General features: G+C 45.6%; 1 protein-coding gene across 2 annotated transcripts in view; it reads right to left on the reverse strand.

Annotated features, from left to right (window-relative positions):
• Positions 1-723: 723 nt before the first annotated feature.
• Positions 724-12,022, reverse strand: part of RAB6A (RAB6A, member RAS oncogene family) — a 40,888-nt gene continuing 29,589 nt past the window's right edge. For both annotated transcript variants that reach the window (XM_032796402.2, XM_032796401.2), the window contains exon 7: positions 724-2,703. In XM_032796402.2, the coding sequence (XP_032652293.1) occupies positions 2,639-2,703 (65 nt within the window). In that variant the 3' untranslated portion in view covers positions 724-2,638. The remainder of the gene's footprint in view (positions 2,704-12,022) is intronic.

A 12,022-nucleotide genomic window follows, 5' to 3' on the forward strand; every position in this document is an offset into this window, starting at 1 on the left:
CATACAGACAATGAACATTCTGCTTCCACGTACATTATCGGGGGCTTCCTTTCACTAGAAAATGGGTAGTATTGGAACATGTGTTGGGAGTCATGAAGCTAACACAATGTTATATACAACTGCTGTCAGTGGATGCAGGAACAGGTTGTGTTAAATACGCCTGCTAGTCAGAGGTACGCCCTGGTTTCTGTGGGAATCTACCACAACCAACTGAAAATGTTAAAAACACAAGCTGTCCTGGTTTATACAACCACAAAGTGTTTAACATGTTCAAGACACGACTCCTTGAGGTCAGGTTCTAACATTCATTTTCAGGCAAAGGCAAGTCTTAATAGGCTGATCTTGCAAACCTGTACGCAGATGAGCAGCCCACAGCTTGCACAAGTAGCCCCATTAAAATAAGGAGGACTCAGCTGAGTAAGGGCTACTTGCTTGAGTAACCATCTGACTTATCTAGGGTCTGGCTTGTCAAACGTTTCAACTTAGGGCAAAAAGCTGCTGTTCAAGCACTTTGGCTTGGATTCTTAAAGTAATTCAGTTTGTTCTGTAAAGAAGCGCAGCATTTTTGCCTCCAATAAAGTAAAAGGAAAACACTAAAACAAAGAAAACTGAATATTAAAAGCAGCAAGATGGTTTTTTGCACAATAAAGGCGACTACAATACAGGAAAGTAGCCAGGTTTTCCTCTCCACATCAGCTTCTTTGAAATAAAGAATATGATCCATCATATTTCACTATTTATTTCAAGACATGCCACGTCTAAAAAAAAAAATCGCCTTTAATATTGCATTATAAAAGCACTTTACATCTCATTTTTGCCTTTAATGTTAAGTTATTGGTATGCAGAGTTGTTATAAACCCAGGGCAGGTATTGATTTGACATTCAACTCCAGAATGCAGACTTCCACACCTTCTCTGCATATTGCCAGGTGACAGCAGTGGGGGAGGGGGACTATTCCCCCCTGTGTTGGTTATTTTCAGTGGGGGAACGGAGGAGTCTGAGTGTTTTCAATTCCATCTTTAGACTGTCGATTTTTTTCCTGCACTGTAACTACACAGCTATACTCTTCCTGCAAACAGTGTATTTACAATTGTGTTTATTAACTGACACAGCAATTTCACAAGGACTAGTAAAGATTACGAGGGTGCGCATCTAGTGTATTGGTTTCTTTGTGTTTCTTGGATAGCTACATCTTGCAACACCGGCAAAGCTCTATTCGGATTCCTCAGCAAAACAAAAAATACTGAAAATAGTAAAAAAAAATTAAGCCGAGAAATAAATATCAAAGAAAAATGGTTAATTGTAGCTTAGTTAAATATAAAACTAAATTACTAGCTATTTAACCAAACTATACAGATCTAATGAAAAAACTAAACCAACTTGGAAGACTCAACATAAAAAATGCTAAAAATTAAAGGCATATGTCTGCATAATCATAGGTTTCTTTCCATCCTATTAAAATTCCCTTCTTTTTCACTTAGGGTCTTTCAAATCTACTTCTATAGGCTCACAAGTAAACATCCCCCCCACCCCCAATTTACTTAGGACCATGATAAGGAAACCCACCAGCTGATCCTCAATCAATCCACCCCATATTAACTGTCAATTATTGTAACATTTCTGCTTGTTCCATCAAATGCTGTTTTGTCTTTCTGCTACGATTTGGACATGCCAATCCACTGACAAAATTGTTTTTAGTGCTGATGCTGAACTTTGTTTAAAAATTAATTTTTTTAAAAATTAATTTTTTTAAAATTGCTTTTCTCCCTGATAGAATAGCCAAAACGTCATGTTCCAATCTCTCAGGTAATAATTTATTTTATTGGAATTTTACATAAAAGAAAACAATGCTTTTAAAGCCAATTGTGTATCCAAGACATCTGTTTACTTATCTCCCGCAAAAGTGTTTCATTAGCACACGTGTCCCTCCCCAAAAGAGCCATTTATCAATATCAGAAAGACACTTAGTATTTCTGGGTCTGCTTTCTTGGAAATTTGTTCATATTGACTCTGCAAAGACTAAAAGTCTCAGTAGCCTTTTTCAGCATCAAAACCCTGCTAAAGTTTCAGGTTTCCAAAATGTTTGGGGCTTAAGAAAAGATTCAGAGCATCTCAGCATAGAGGATGTTATAGCTCTTGTTTATTTTATACTGAAAGGGCAGCATCTAATCCTTAAGGATATGCCAACTCTGCCTCTCTTTTGACTGCTGTCTAGCCATTTCCAGTTTGACAGTGAAATCAAGTGGGTAAGATATAAGTATTCTGCACATACCTCTTGACCAAGTCCAATTCAAAACTTACTCGATTTCCATAATTTCAAAGTGCAATATCATAACATTAAAAAAGGAACAAACATTAAGAAATTGTACCTATCTTTTTAAAGTTATAACTGGAATATGCTGGAATATTTTGGCTTTATTTTTTTCTTATAAATAATGAAGACACTGACATTTTCTTTTGAGTGTGCGCGCTTGTGAAGCTAAGAGATCATCTCCACGAGACAGCCAGCAATGATGAATTGCAATACGTTATTACTGAAAGGGGACAGTTCAAGCCAATATTCACACCGCAGTCAATGAAGAGTAAAGGGAGGGGAAGCAGTGATGTTCTGGAGAAAGGTAAGAGAAGCAACGTGGTATTAGCAGGAACAACCTCCTTCACTGACGGGCTGCTCTTGAGGCTTTTCCAGTTTTATGTCGATCACTGGAAGAAGTAAGTTAAGGCAAACAAATGGGAACGCTCCTCCCTTGGCCCTGCTGGGACCAAAGCCAGCCTTGGTCGGCCATGTTGGTGGGCACAGTCATCTTCCTTCTGCCATATTTCTCTGCATTGCCTCTAGGTGGGGCTTTTGGCTGGTGTTCAGAGAAGCTTAACACAGCTAGGTGCCATCTCCCACTGGCATTCAATGGGGCACCTCCCTTGAAAGTCCCAGTCTCAGACAAATCAAGGTAGGTTTCCTAGCCCCCTTTACTGATTTGAGATTTGTGCTAATTACTTAAGGGTGTGCCCAGGCCAGGCTTGGGATGTCCCTGCCAAGCTCTTAGAAATGCAGTGCCCACCCCGTAAGAGCTTTCCCTCCCTGCTGCCTCCTAATCACCTCTTCCTCTTTCCAAGCTACTCGTACAGTAGGAAATGAAAGGCATGCAGGCTGAAGATCTCAGCCAGTCTCTAAAGCACTGCTAGCTTGACAATGGCTTGTACGTCCAGTCTCTCAAACCACTAGGGTTAGAACCAAATACTATATTCAGTCTTTGCTTTCCAGTGGTAGAGAGCAGCAGCTTTCAGCTGGTGGGGAGACACCCACTGGCCGGCAGAGCCCAGCAAGAGCAGAGAGACGCTTGTTCTCTTTTCCCTTCCCTCGGCCCTGCTCTCACCCTATCAGAGAGCAGGTCCCCTTCCCTGTGTGCAGCTCTGGGGCAGTGAGGAAGGCCCAGTTCATCTGAGCTGCATCAACCCCTCCACACACCCTTCAGAAACCCCCCTCCACCCACCCTCCCATGGCCCAAAGCCCACAATCCTTTCCATTTATAGAGAACTGAAGGCTATGGCAGACCCTGGGACAATTTTTCAACCACTCTGTGGGCCAGGGAAGACAGAGAGTGACTGGTACAGAGTATTTGTCTCCTAGGCCTGGCAAATTGTGACGACTGGATTATAAATAAGAGTTGTCCTGATTAACTTGCTGTTTTAGTAGCCACCTTTTTGAAGCCAACACTGCAGCTGTATCTCCTCTGAAAGCAGGAACCCAGCTTTCTAACGGCATAAACCCCAGGTGTCAAATACATGGCTTGTGTGGCAGATCCTACTTTCAGGACTCTTCCTTCCAGCTTGCAGCCGCCTCCACACTTCAAAGACATTCAACATGCAGCGCCTGCACTTCAACAGGGCTGGACCCCTGAAGTGGGAGGAGCTTAAGAGAACTCATACCTGATTGGTCACAAGCATCTGCTGCTCCTCCTCCTCACTCCCCTTCTCCCTGAGCACCTACAAGGGCTGCAAGGTCCCAGCGTAAAGAGACTTCTTCCCAGCCCCTCGCTACCACTGCAGAGCCCCATAGCAATGGGGTCAGGAGAGCAGCTGCTTCTCTGCTCCCTTACATCCCACAGCTTCCTGCTGTTCTAAGTACCCCAACCTCAGAGAAAAGAGTGCCTCCCCTCCCCTCCCCGCTACCCCACCACTGTCACTCCACCCCCACAGCACCAGTCTCCAGGAGCAGTACATGACAGAAGGAGGGAGCAGGAAAGAAGAGGAGTGAAAGTCAGGAGGCTTCAGTGCCCAAAGGACTAGTGAAAGTTTAACTCCAGGTTCACGGAAAGAGAGACAGTAATTTGGCTCTGGCTGCAGAAGGAGTCTGACACCCCTAACATAAGGCATTCCAATCACTCACAAGTGATTGCCCAGAAATTGGCAATTGTGTGTAAGAACTGCAGTAGGGGAAAGAAGAGGGTAATAAGATGAGATTTAAGGTTCAGCCCCTCAATCTACCAGGTTTAGAAGGATGCTGTGGCATTGTTAACTGAGTCTGTAACTTTTGGCATTGGCCCTAGACTGGATCAGAAAAAAACACATCCCCAAGTACTGACACGTACATTCAATTAATTATACCCATAGCATCTACTCCATAGCCAGGAACACTACATGCACTATACACAGTAGTGAGTCTTCAGTCAACCTGTAACTTCCTAGAGAAGCTTGTTCTAATCCCCCATCTCTTTTCATACCATACCCATCATGGGGTTTAGGAGCACTGACCCTCCCACACTACCACACCATTCCCGGGCGCTGAGAACACCTTTGTGGGAAATAACCATGAATCTTTTCCCCCAGCTCTCTCACTGCTGCTTACTGGTATCACAGAGCAACATGTGCTGTTTTCCCAAAACCTTGCAATGACAGCCAACAGTGAACAACGGCACAAGGTCACTCAAACATTCCCCTCTGACACAGCCTCTAATAAACAACTCCCTTTGTGGTGCTGGGATCCCCAAACCTGATGCTCCATCATTACAGTGCACCCAGAGATCACAGGCAGAGCACTGATCACTACCCCCAAACATGCTAGTTCATGTCAGCTCAGCACAAGTCTCAAATCTGTCTCTGCTCAGCCAGCTCGGGATGGCACGCAGTTCATGCAGCTGGTAACACCACTTATCAGTTCTTGGGGAGGAAGCTTTTCTTTACAAGGGATGGAAGGAGATAAATGGGGAAGGATGAGGTCAGCAAGAAACAAAGAACTGAAGAGTCCTTTGTTACAATTCTGTCTTGTAGTTTTGAGTCTCTAAATCCTCTAACAGTTAAGAGGAAGCTGCTTGAGGAAAATGCTTAAAACTATAGCTCTGCCAACACCATGCAGATGAGTTATGGAGCATGAAAGCCTTATGATTAGCTCAAGTTCCTTGAACCCACATGGTTCTGTAAACAGGCAGTGGAGAAAAAAAACTCACCACTGGTCTTGACCTGCTTCTACAGCAGAGGACACACCGCGACAAGCTGTTTTGCTATCTGCCTTGTTGCTCTCCCATTTGGAGACTGGATATAAGTCCCTGATGGAGCAGCAAGAGTCAGTAGGGGCCACCACATGCAGGGACTGAGGATCTAACACTGTCCTTCTTATTAATAAAATGGGCACTGATCAGCCTGTCAGCTGTGTGCTGCTGAGAAAAGGTCCTTGATTAATCAAGTATATGTCACACAAAGCCAGGATTTAGCAGCTGCAACCTACAGCTACTAAAATCATGGGTTTAACTCCGCAACAAATGTGATGCTTAAAAGGCCTTCAGTTTGCATCCGATACACTTACTTCCTCCACTGCAGGTGTGTGCTCATACAGTTCCTGCCTTGTTCCTTACCAAACTACTACAGAGCTCCATCTTCACTGACCTGTAGACTCAAGGCCAGCTACGTATCTGAACCAAATTATCCCCTAAAACCTCCCCTCTGTCCTCTACCTGCTTTTTCAAATAAGATCTTCAAGATCTGCTGTGATTTCCTCTCCTCCTTCTCCACTCTAACTTCCTGATCATCCATGCTGATTCTCACCTCTCACCCTCCAGCTCCTCCAGCATCACCCTCAAAAAATCCATCCACTCCCACTCTTATGCCCTCTCTTTCTCAACCCCTGCTCTCCCGTTTGGAGTCATCCCCTGGAGATAAGCATGCTCATGTCCACCTGTCATAAAGCATAAGTCCCAATTCTGAACCTTAGCGTCCAAAATGTGGGTGCCTGCATGAAACCTCCAAGCTTAATTACCAGCTTAGATCTGATAGCGCTGCCAAGCCAAATCCAGTGTCTGCTCACTCTGGTCTCCCAAAACCTCCCTGGGGGACCCCAAGACTCAGACGCCCTGAGTCTCCACAAAGGGAAATAACAGGCCACTTCCCTTCCCCCTCTTTACCCTCCCACGAATCTTCCGCCTTGGGTACCGGAGATTTCCGCTGACTTCAAAATTCCTTGAAACAAAAACACAAGAGAGTCAGGTTTCTCTCGCTCTCGACGCCAGAAGTCCTGCAAATGAAAGCTTGTAACTCTAACACAAAGAGATTTCCCCTCCACTCGTTCCTTAGCCTTAACCAGAGAAAAAAATCAAACAGGTCTTAAAAAGAAAGCTTATAAAAAAAGAAGAAAAAGACAAAAATGGTCCTGTATCAAGTGATTAATATACAGGGTCATGGCTTAAAAAGAAACAAAATGAATAAACAGCCTTACCAAAAAGAAATCACATTAAACATTCCAGCAAACTACAAACATTAAATACAAAAAAACATATAAGCCTATTGTCTTCTACCTTTGTACTTACACTTGGAAACAGAAGATTAGAAAGCCTGGAGATAGAGATCACTCTCAGAGCCGAGAGAGCAACAGAGACGAGACAAAGAACACCCCCCCAAAACTTCCCTCCCTTGAGATTTGAAAAATCCGGTTTCCTGATTGGTCCTCTGGTCAGGTGACAGTTCTCTGCTTGTAAGCCCTTTGCAGGTGAAAGAACATTAACCCTTAACTATCTGTTTATGACACCACCATACTCAAAAAAGCCCTATCTCCCTTCTTCCTTGCAGTGTCGAGAGAAGCAGAGATGATGGGGGAGGAAGAGGTCCTAAGATGTGGCCAGGAAGAGGTCAGAGACTGATTGCAACTGAAGGGTTGTAGGTGGTGCGGAGTTTGCTGATTCCACCCGACTTGAAGGTCTTGTCCTGCCTTGGCTTTTGTGACTATCACCTGGATCTCCTACCTCTGAGCAAAGTACCTCTTGGGGAAATCCCCTTATGCCTCTCTCCAAGCGGCTCCTGTCGGGGCACCCCCAGCCCTTTTTCTCGACAACCAGTGATCTTTATTGCAGGCTACTCGGAAACCTACCTTTACACTCCTGACCTGCCCCTAAGCCCTCCTCATTCTTTAGCCACTGACAATGCTTTGATCTCCTGTTATTCGGGCCTCTCAGTTTGGCACCCGAGGCTTGCAGCTTCTCCTTTAGAACAGGGGTTCTCAACCTTTTTCTTTCTGAGACCCTCCCCACAAAACATGCTATAAAAACTCCCCAGCCCATCTGTGCCAAAATAACTGGTTTTCTGCATATGAAAGGCAGGGCCGGTGTTAGGGGGTAGCAGGCAGGTAATTGCCTGGGGCCCCATACCACAGTGAGCCTTGTAAAGCTACATTGCTGAGGCTTTGGCTTCAGCTCCATGTGGCGGGAGTCAGGGCCCTGGACTTCAGTCCCAGGTGGTGGGGCTTCGGCTTTCTGCTCTAAGCCCCAGCAAGTCTAACACTGGCCCTGCTAGGCAGCCACCCTGAAACCCGATCACAGCCCCCTAGGGGCCCCTGGCCCCTTGACTGAGAACTGCTGCTCTATAAACCACATCTCAGATCCTGCCTCCTCTGTCCAGACCACAAACTTTGGGGCTCTCTCCTGACTACTGCAAGCTCCACCTCTTTAGCCTCCTTGACATCCAATCTGTTCAAAATGCTGAGCTGAGAACTCTTTTCCTGGCGACCTGACCATGTCAGCCTCTTTTTAATCCCCTTTTCCACCACATTAAATTCAGGCCTCTTGTCCCACCCCACTTCCAAGGCACTTTCCAGCTGACCATCCCTACATCTATCCACTCATGTCATTGCACAACCCTCACCCCTCCACTCCACCGTGCTCCTAGGCTCAGCCTCTTTACAGCTTATTCCACATGTCTCCATGCTGCTTCTACAGCACAGAACACCCTTGCTGAACTAGTCTGTAAGGAGCGTACCCTTTCCTCAACACGCGCTTCTGTGATGCCTATATGCAATTAACCAACTAACAGTTAGGCAGATGGCCACCAGGGGCAGGTTTTATATTTATACTTCTCCCTCCCCCATCCTGTGTCTGTTACTCAGGGATTGCATGTCCCTCTGCATGCAAACCCCTAGCTGTACATCCACAGAATTATGGCTCAAACACATAAAGGATACTGTCTTCTCTGCTTTTGTCCTGTGTGCTCTCCATTCCAGGCAAGGCAGCTGCCACGCGTCGGAAAAGCTGAAAGAGAAAGATAAAATGGATTAAAAGTGTAACAACATTTATGACAATGTGTTCCAATTCTGCTGGACAAAATAGCACGACTTCATACGTGCCTATTATCTCAAAATCTGCACTTGCTACCCTAAGAGACCAACACCCACAGTAACCTTTGGATCTGGGACACCAGGAAATGCGCACACTCATTAACTCTGGAAGTTAAATTAGCTGGACTCACTAGTTACGTATAACAGTTAAACAATCCATGAATGTCTTTGGAAACAAGGAACTCAGTGTGGGAGACAGGACCCACGAGTTCCAATCTTGGTGACCTTAGGCAAATCACTTCTCCTCGGACAGTCTGCCCATGTGTACATGAGAATTCAGAGCCTCCCAACTCCATGGAAAGCTAAGAGTTAGTTACTGGTTACATGTCCAGAGCGACGTGCCATGCACTAGACAGATGCCAAGTTCTAGCAGGAGAACGTATGCCTCAAGTGTAGGGCGAGTCTGGCTCTTGCCATGCTTTGCCAGATGCGTGTTTGTCCTGCCCACTTACGCACACTTCTTGCTTCTAATTCATACCCATCCAACCACATTTCCATTGGTATGTCCAGCTATGTGGTGTCTTAAAGCGAGGGACTACGCTGAAACCTACCTTTCCCCCTCTTCTGTGCCTTCTACAATTAGCCAGTTTCTTTCCTGTAACGTGGAGTTCAGCTTTGTGCGGTGTATGCCAGATGGTGTTTCCCCAGGCCTCCAGACAGACAACAACCTGCAACCATTTGCCACTAGGGGCCTATGCAGGGCTGCCCAGAGGATTCAGGGGGCCTGGGGCAAAGGGATCATGGGTTTAGGAGCATGACCCTCCACACTACCCATATCAACCATTCCGGGCGCTGAGAACACCTTTTGGGAAATAACATGAATCTTTCCCCCAGCTCTCTCACTGCTGCTTACTGGTATCACAGAGCAAACATGTGCTGTTTTCCCAAAACCTTGCAATGACACCAACAGTGAACAACGGCACAAGTCACTCAAACACCCCTCTGACACAGCCTCTAAAAACAACTCCTTTGTGGTGCTGGATCCCCAAACCTGATGCTCCATCATTACAGTGCACCCAGAGATCACAGGAGAGCACTGATCACTACCCCAAAACTAGCTAGTTCATGTCAGCTTCAGCACAAGTCCTCAAATCTGTCTCTGCTCAGCCAGCCTCGGGATGGCAACGCAGTTCATGCAGCTGGTAACACCACTTATCAGTTCTTGGGGAGGAAGCTTCTTGTACAAGGATGGAAGGAGATAAATGGGGAAGGATGAAGGCAGCAAGAAACAAAGAACTGAAGGAGTCCTTTGTTACAATTCTGTCTTGTAGTTTTTGAGTCTCTAAATCCTCTAACAGTTAAGAGGAAGCTGCTTGAGGAAAATGCTTAAAACTATAGCTCTGCCACACCATGCAGATGAGTTATGGAGCATGAAAGCCTTATGATTAGCTCAAGTTCCTTGACCCACATGGTTCTGTAAACAGGCAGTGGAGAAAAAAAACTCACCACTGGTCTGGACTGCTTCTACAGCAGAGGACACACACCGCGACAAGCTGTTTTGCTATCTGCCTTGTTGCTCTCCCATTTGGAGACTGGATATAAGTCCCTGATGGAGCAGCAAGAGTCAGTAGGGGCCACCACATGCAGGGACTGAGGATCTAACACTGTCCTCTTATTAATAAAATGGGCACTGATCAGCCTGTCAGCTGTGTGCTGCTGAAAAAGGTCCTTGATTAATCAAGTATATGTCACACAAAGCCAGGATTAGCCAGCGCAACTACAGCTATAAAAGCATGGGTTTAACTCCGCAACAATGTGATGCTTAAAAGCCTTCAGTTGCATCCGATACACTTACTTCCTCACTGCAGGTGGTGGCTCATACAGTTCCGCCTTGTTCCTTACCAACTACTACAGAGCTCTCATCTTCACTGACCTGTGACTCAAGGCCAGCCACGTATCTGAACAAATATCCCCCTAAAACCTCCCTCTGTCCCTACTGCTTTTTCAAATAAGATCTTCAAGAATCTGCTGTGATTTCCTCTCCTCCTTCTCCACTCTAACTTCCTGATCATCCATGCTGATTCTCACCTCTCACCCTCCAACTCCTCCAGCATCACCCTCAAAAATCCATCCACTCCCACTCTTATGCCTCTCTTTCTCAAACCTTGCTCTCCCGTTTGAGTCACCCCTGGAGATAGCATGCTCAGTGTCCACCTGTCATAAAGCATAAGTCCAATCTGAACCTTAGCGTCAAAAATGTGGGTGCCTGCATGAAACCTCCAAGCTAATTACCAGCTAGATCTGATAGCGCTGCCACCAGCCAGAATCCAGTGTCTGGCTCACTCTGGTCTCCTAAAACCTCCCTGGGGACCCAGAGACTCAGACGCCCTGAGTCTCACAACAAGGGAAATAACCCACTTCCCTTCCCCCTTTTTACTCCTCCCAGATCTTCCCGCCTTGGGTACCAGGAGATTACCCTGCTTCAATTCCTTGAAACAAAACACAGAGAGATCAGGTTTCTCTCGCTCTCACTGCAGAAGTCCTGCAAATGAAAGCTTTGTAACTCTAACACAAAGAGATTTCCCCTCCCTTCGTTCCTTAGCCTTACCAGAGAAAAAAATCAAACAGGTCTTAAAAAGAAAGTTTATAAAAAAAAAGAAAAGACAAAAATGTCTCTGTATCAAGGTGATAATATACAGGGTCATGGCTTAAAAAACAAAATGAATAAACAGCCTTATCCAAAAAGAAATCACATTAAACATTCCAGCAAACTACAAACATGTAAATACAAAAACATATAACCCTATTGTCTTCTACCTTTGTACTTACACTTGGAAACAGAAGAATTAGAAAGCCTGGAGATAAGATCACTCTCAGAGCCGAGAGAGCACAGAGACGAGACAAAGAACACCCCCCCAAAACTTCCCTCCCTTGAGATTTGAAAAATCCGGTTTCCTGATTGGTCCTCGGTCAGGTGACAGTCCTGCTTGTAAGCCCTTTGCAGGTGAAAAGAACATTAACCCTTAACTATCTGTTTTATGACACCACCATACTCAAAAAAGCCCTATCTCCTTCTTCCTTGCAGTGTCGAGAGAAGCAGAGATGAGGGGAGGAAGAGGTCCTAAGATGTGGCCAGGAAGGTCAGAGAGGATTGCAACTGAAGGTTGTAGGTGGTGCGGAGTTTGCTGATTCCACCCGACTTGAAGGTCTTGTCCTGCCTTGGCTTTTGTGACTATCACCTGGATCTCCACTCTGAGCAAATTTACTCTTGGGGAATCCCCTTATGCCTCTCTCCAAGCGGCTCCTGTCGGGGCACCCAGCCCTTTTTCTCGACAACCAGTGATTTTATTGCAGGCTACTCGGAAACCCTACTTTACACTCCTGACCTGCCCCTAAGCCCTCCTCATTCTTTAGCCACTGACAATGCTTTGATCTCTGTTATTCGGGCCTCTCAGTTTGGCACCCGAGGCTTGCAGCTTCTCCTATGTA

Source organism: Chelonoidis abingdonii, chromosome 1 (assembly GCF_003597395.2).
Source record: "Chelonoidis abingdonii isolate Lonesome George chromosome 1, CheloAbing_2.0, whole genome shotgun sequence".
NCBI classification, from domain to species: Eukaryota; Metazoa; Chordata; order Testudines; family Testudinidae; genus Chelonoidis; species Chelonoidis abingdonii.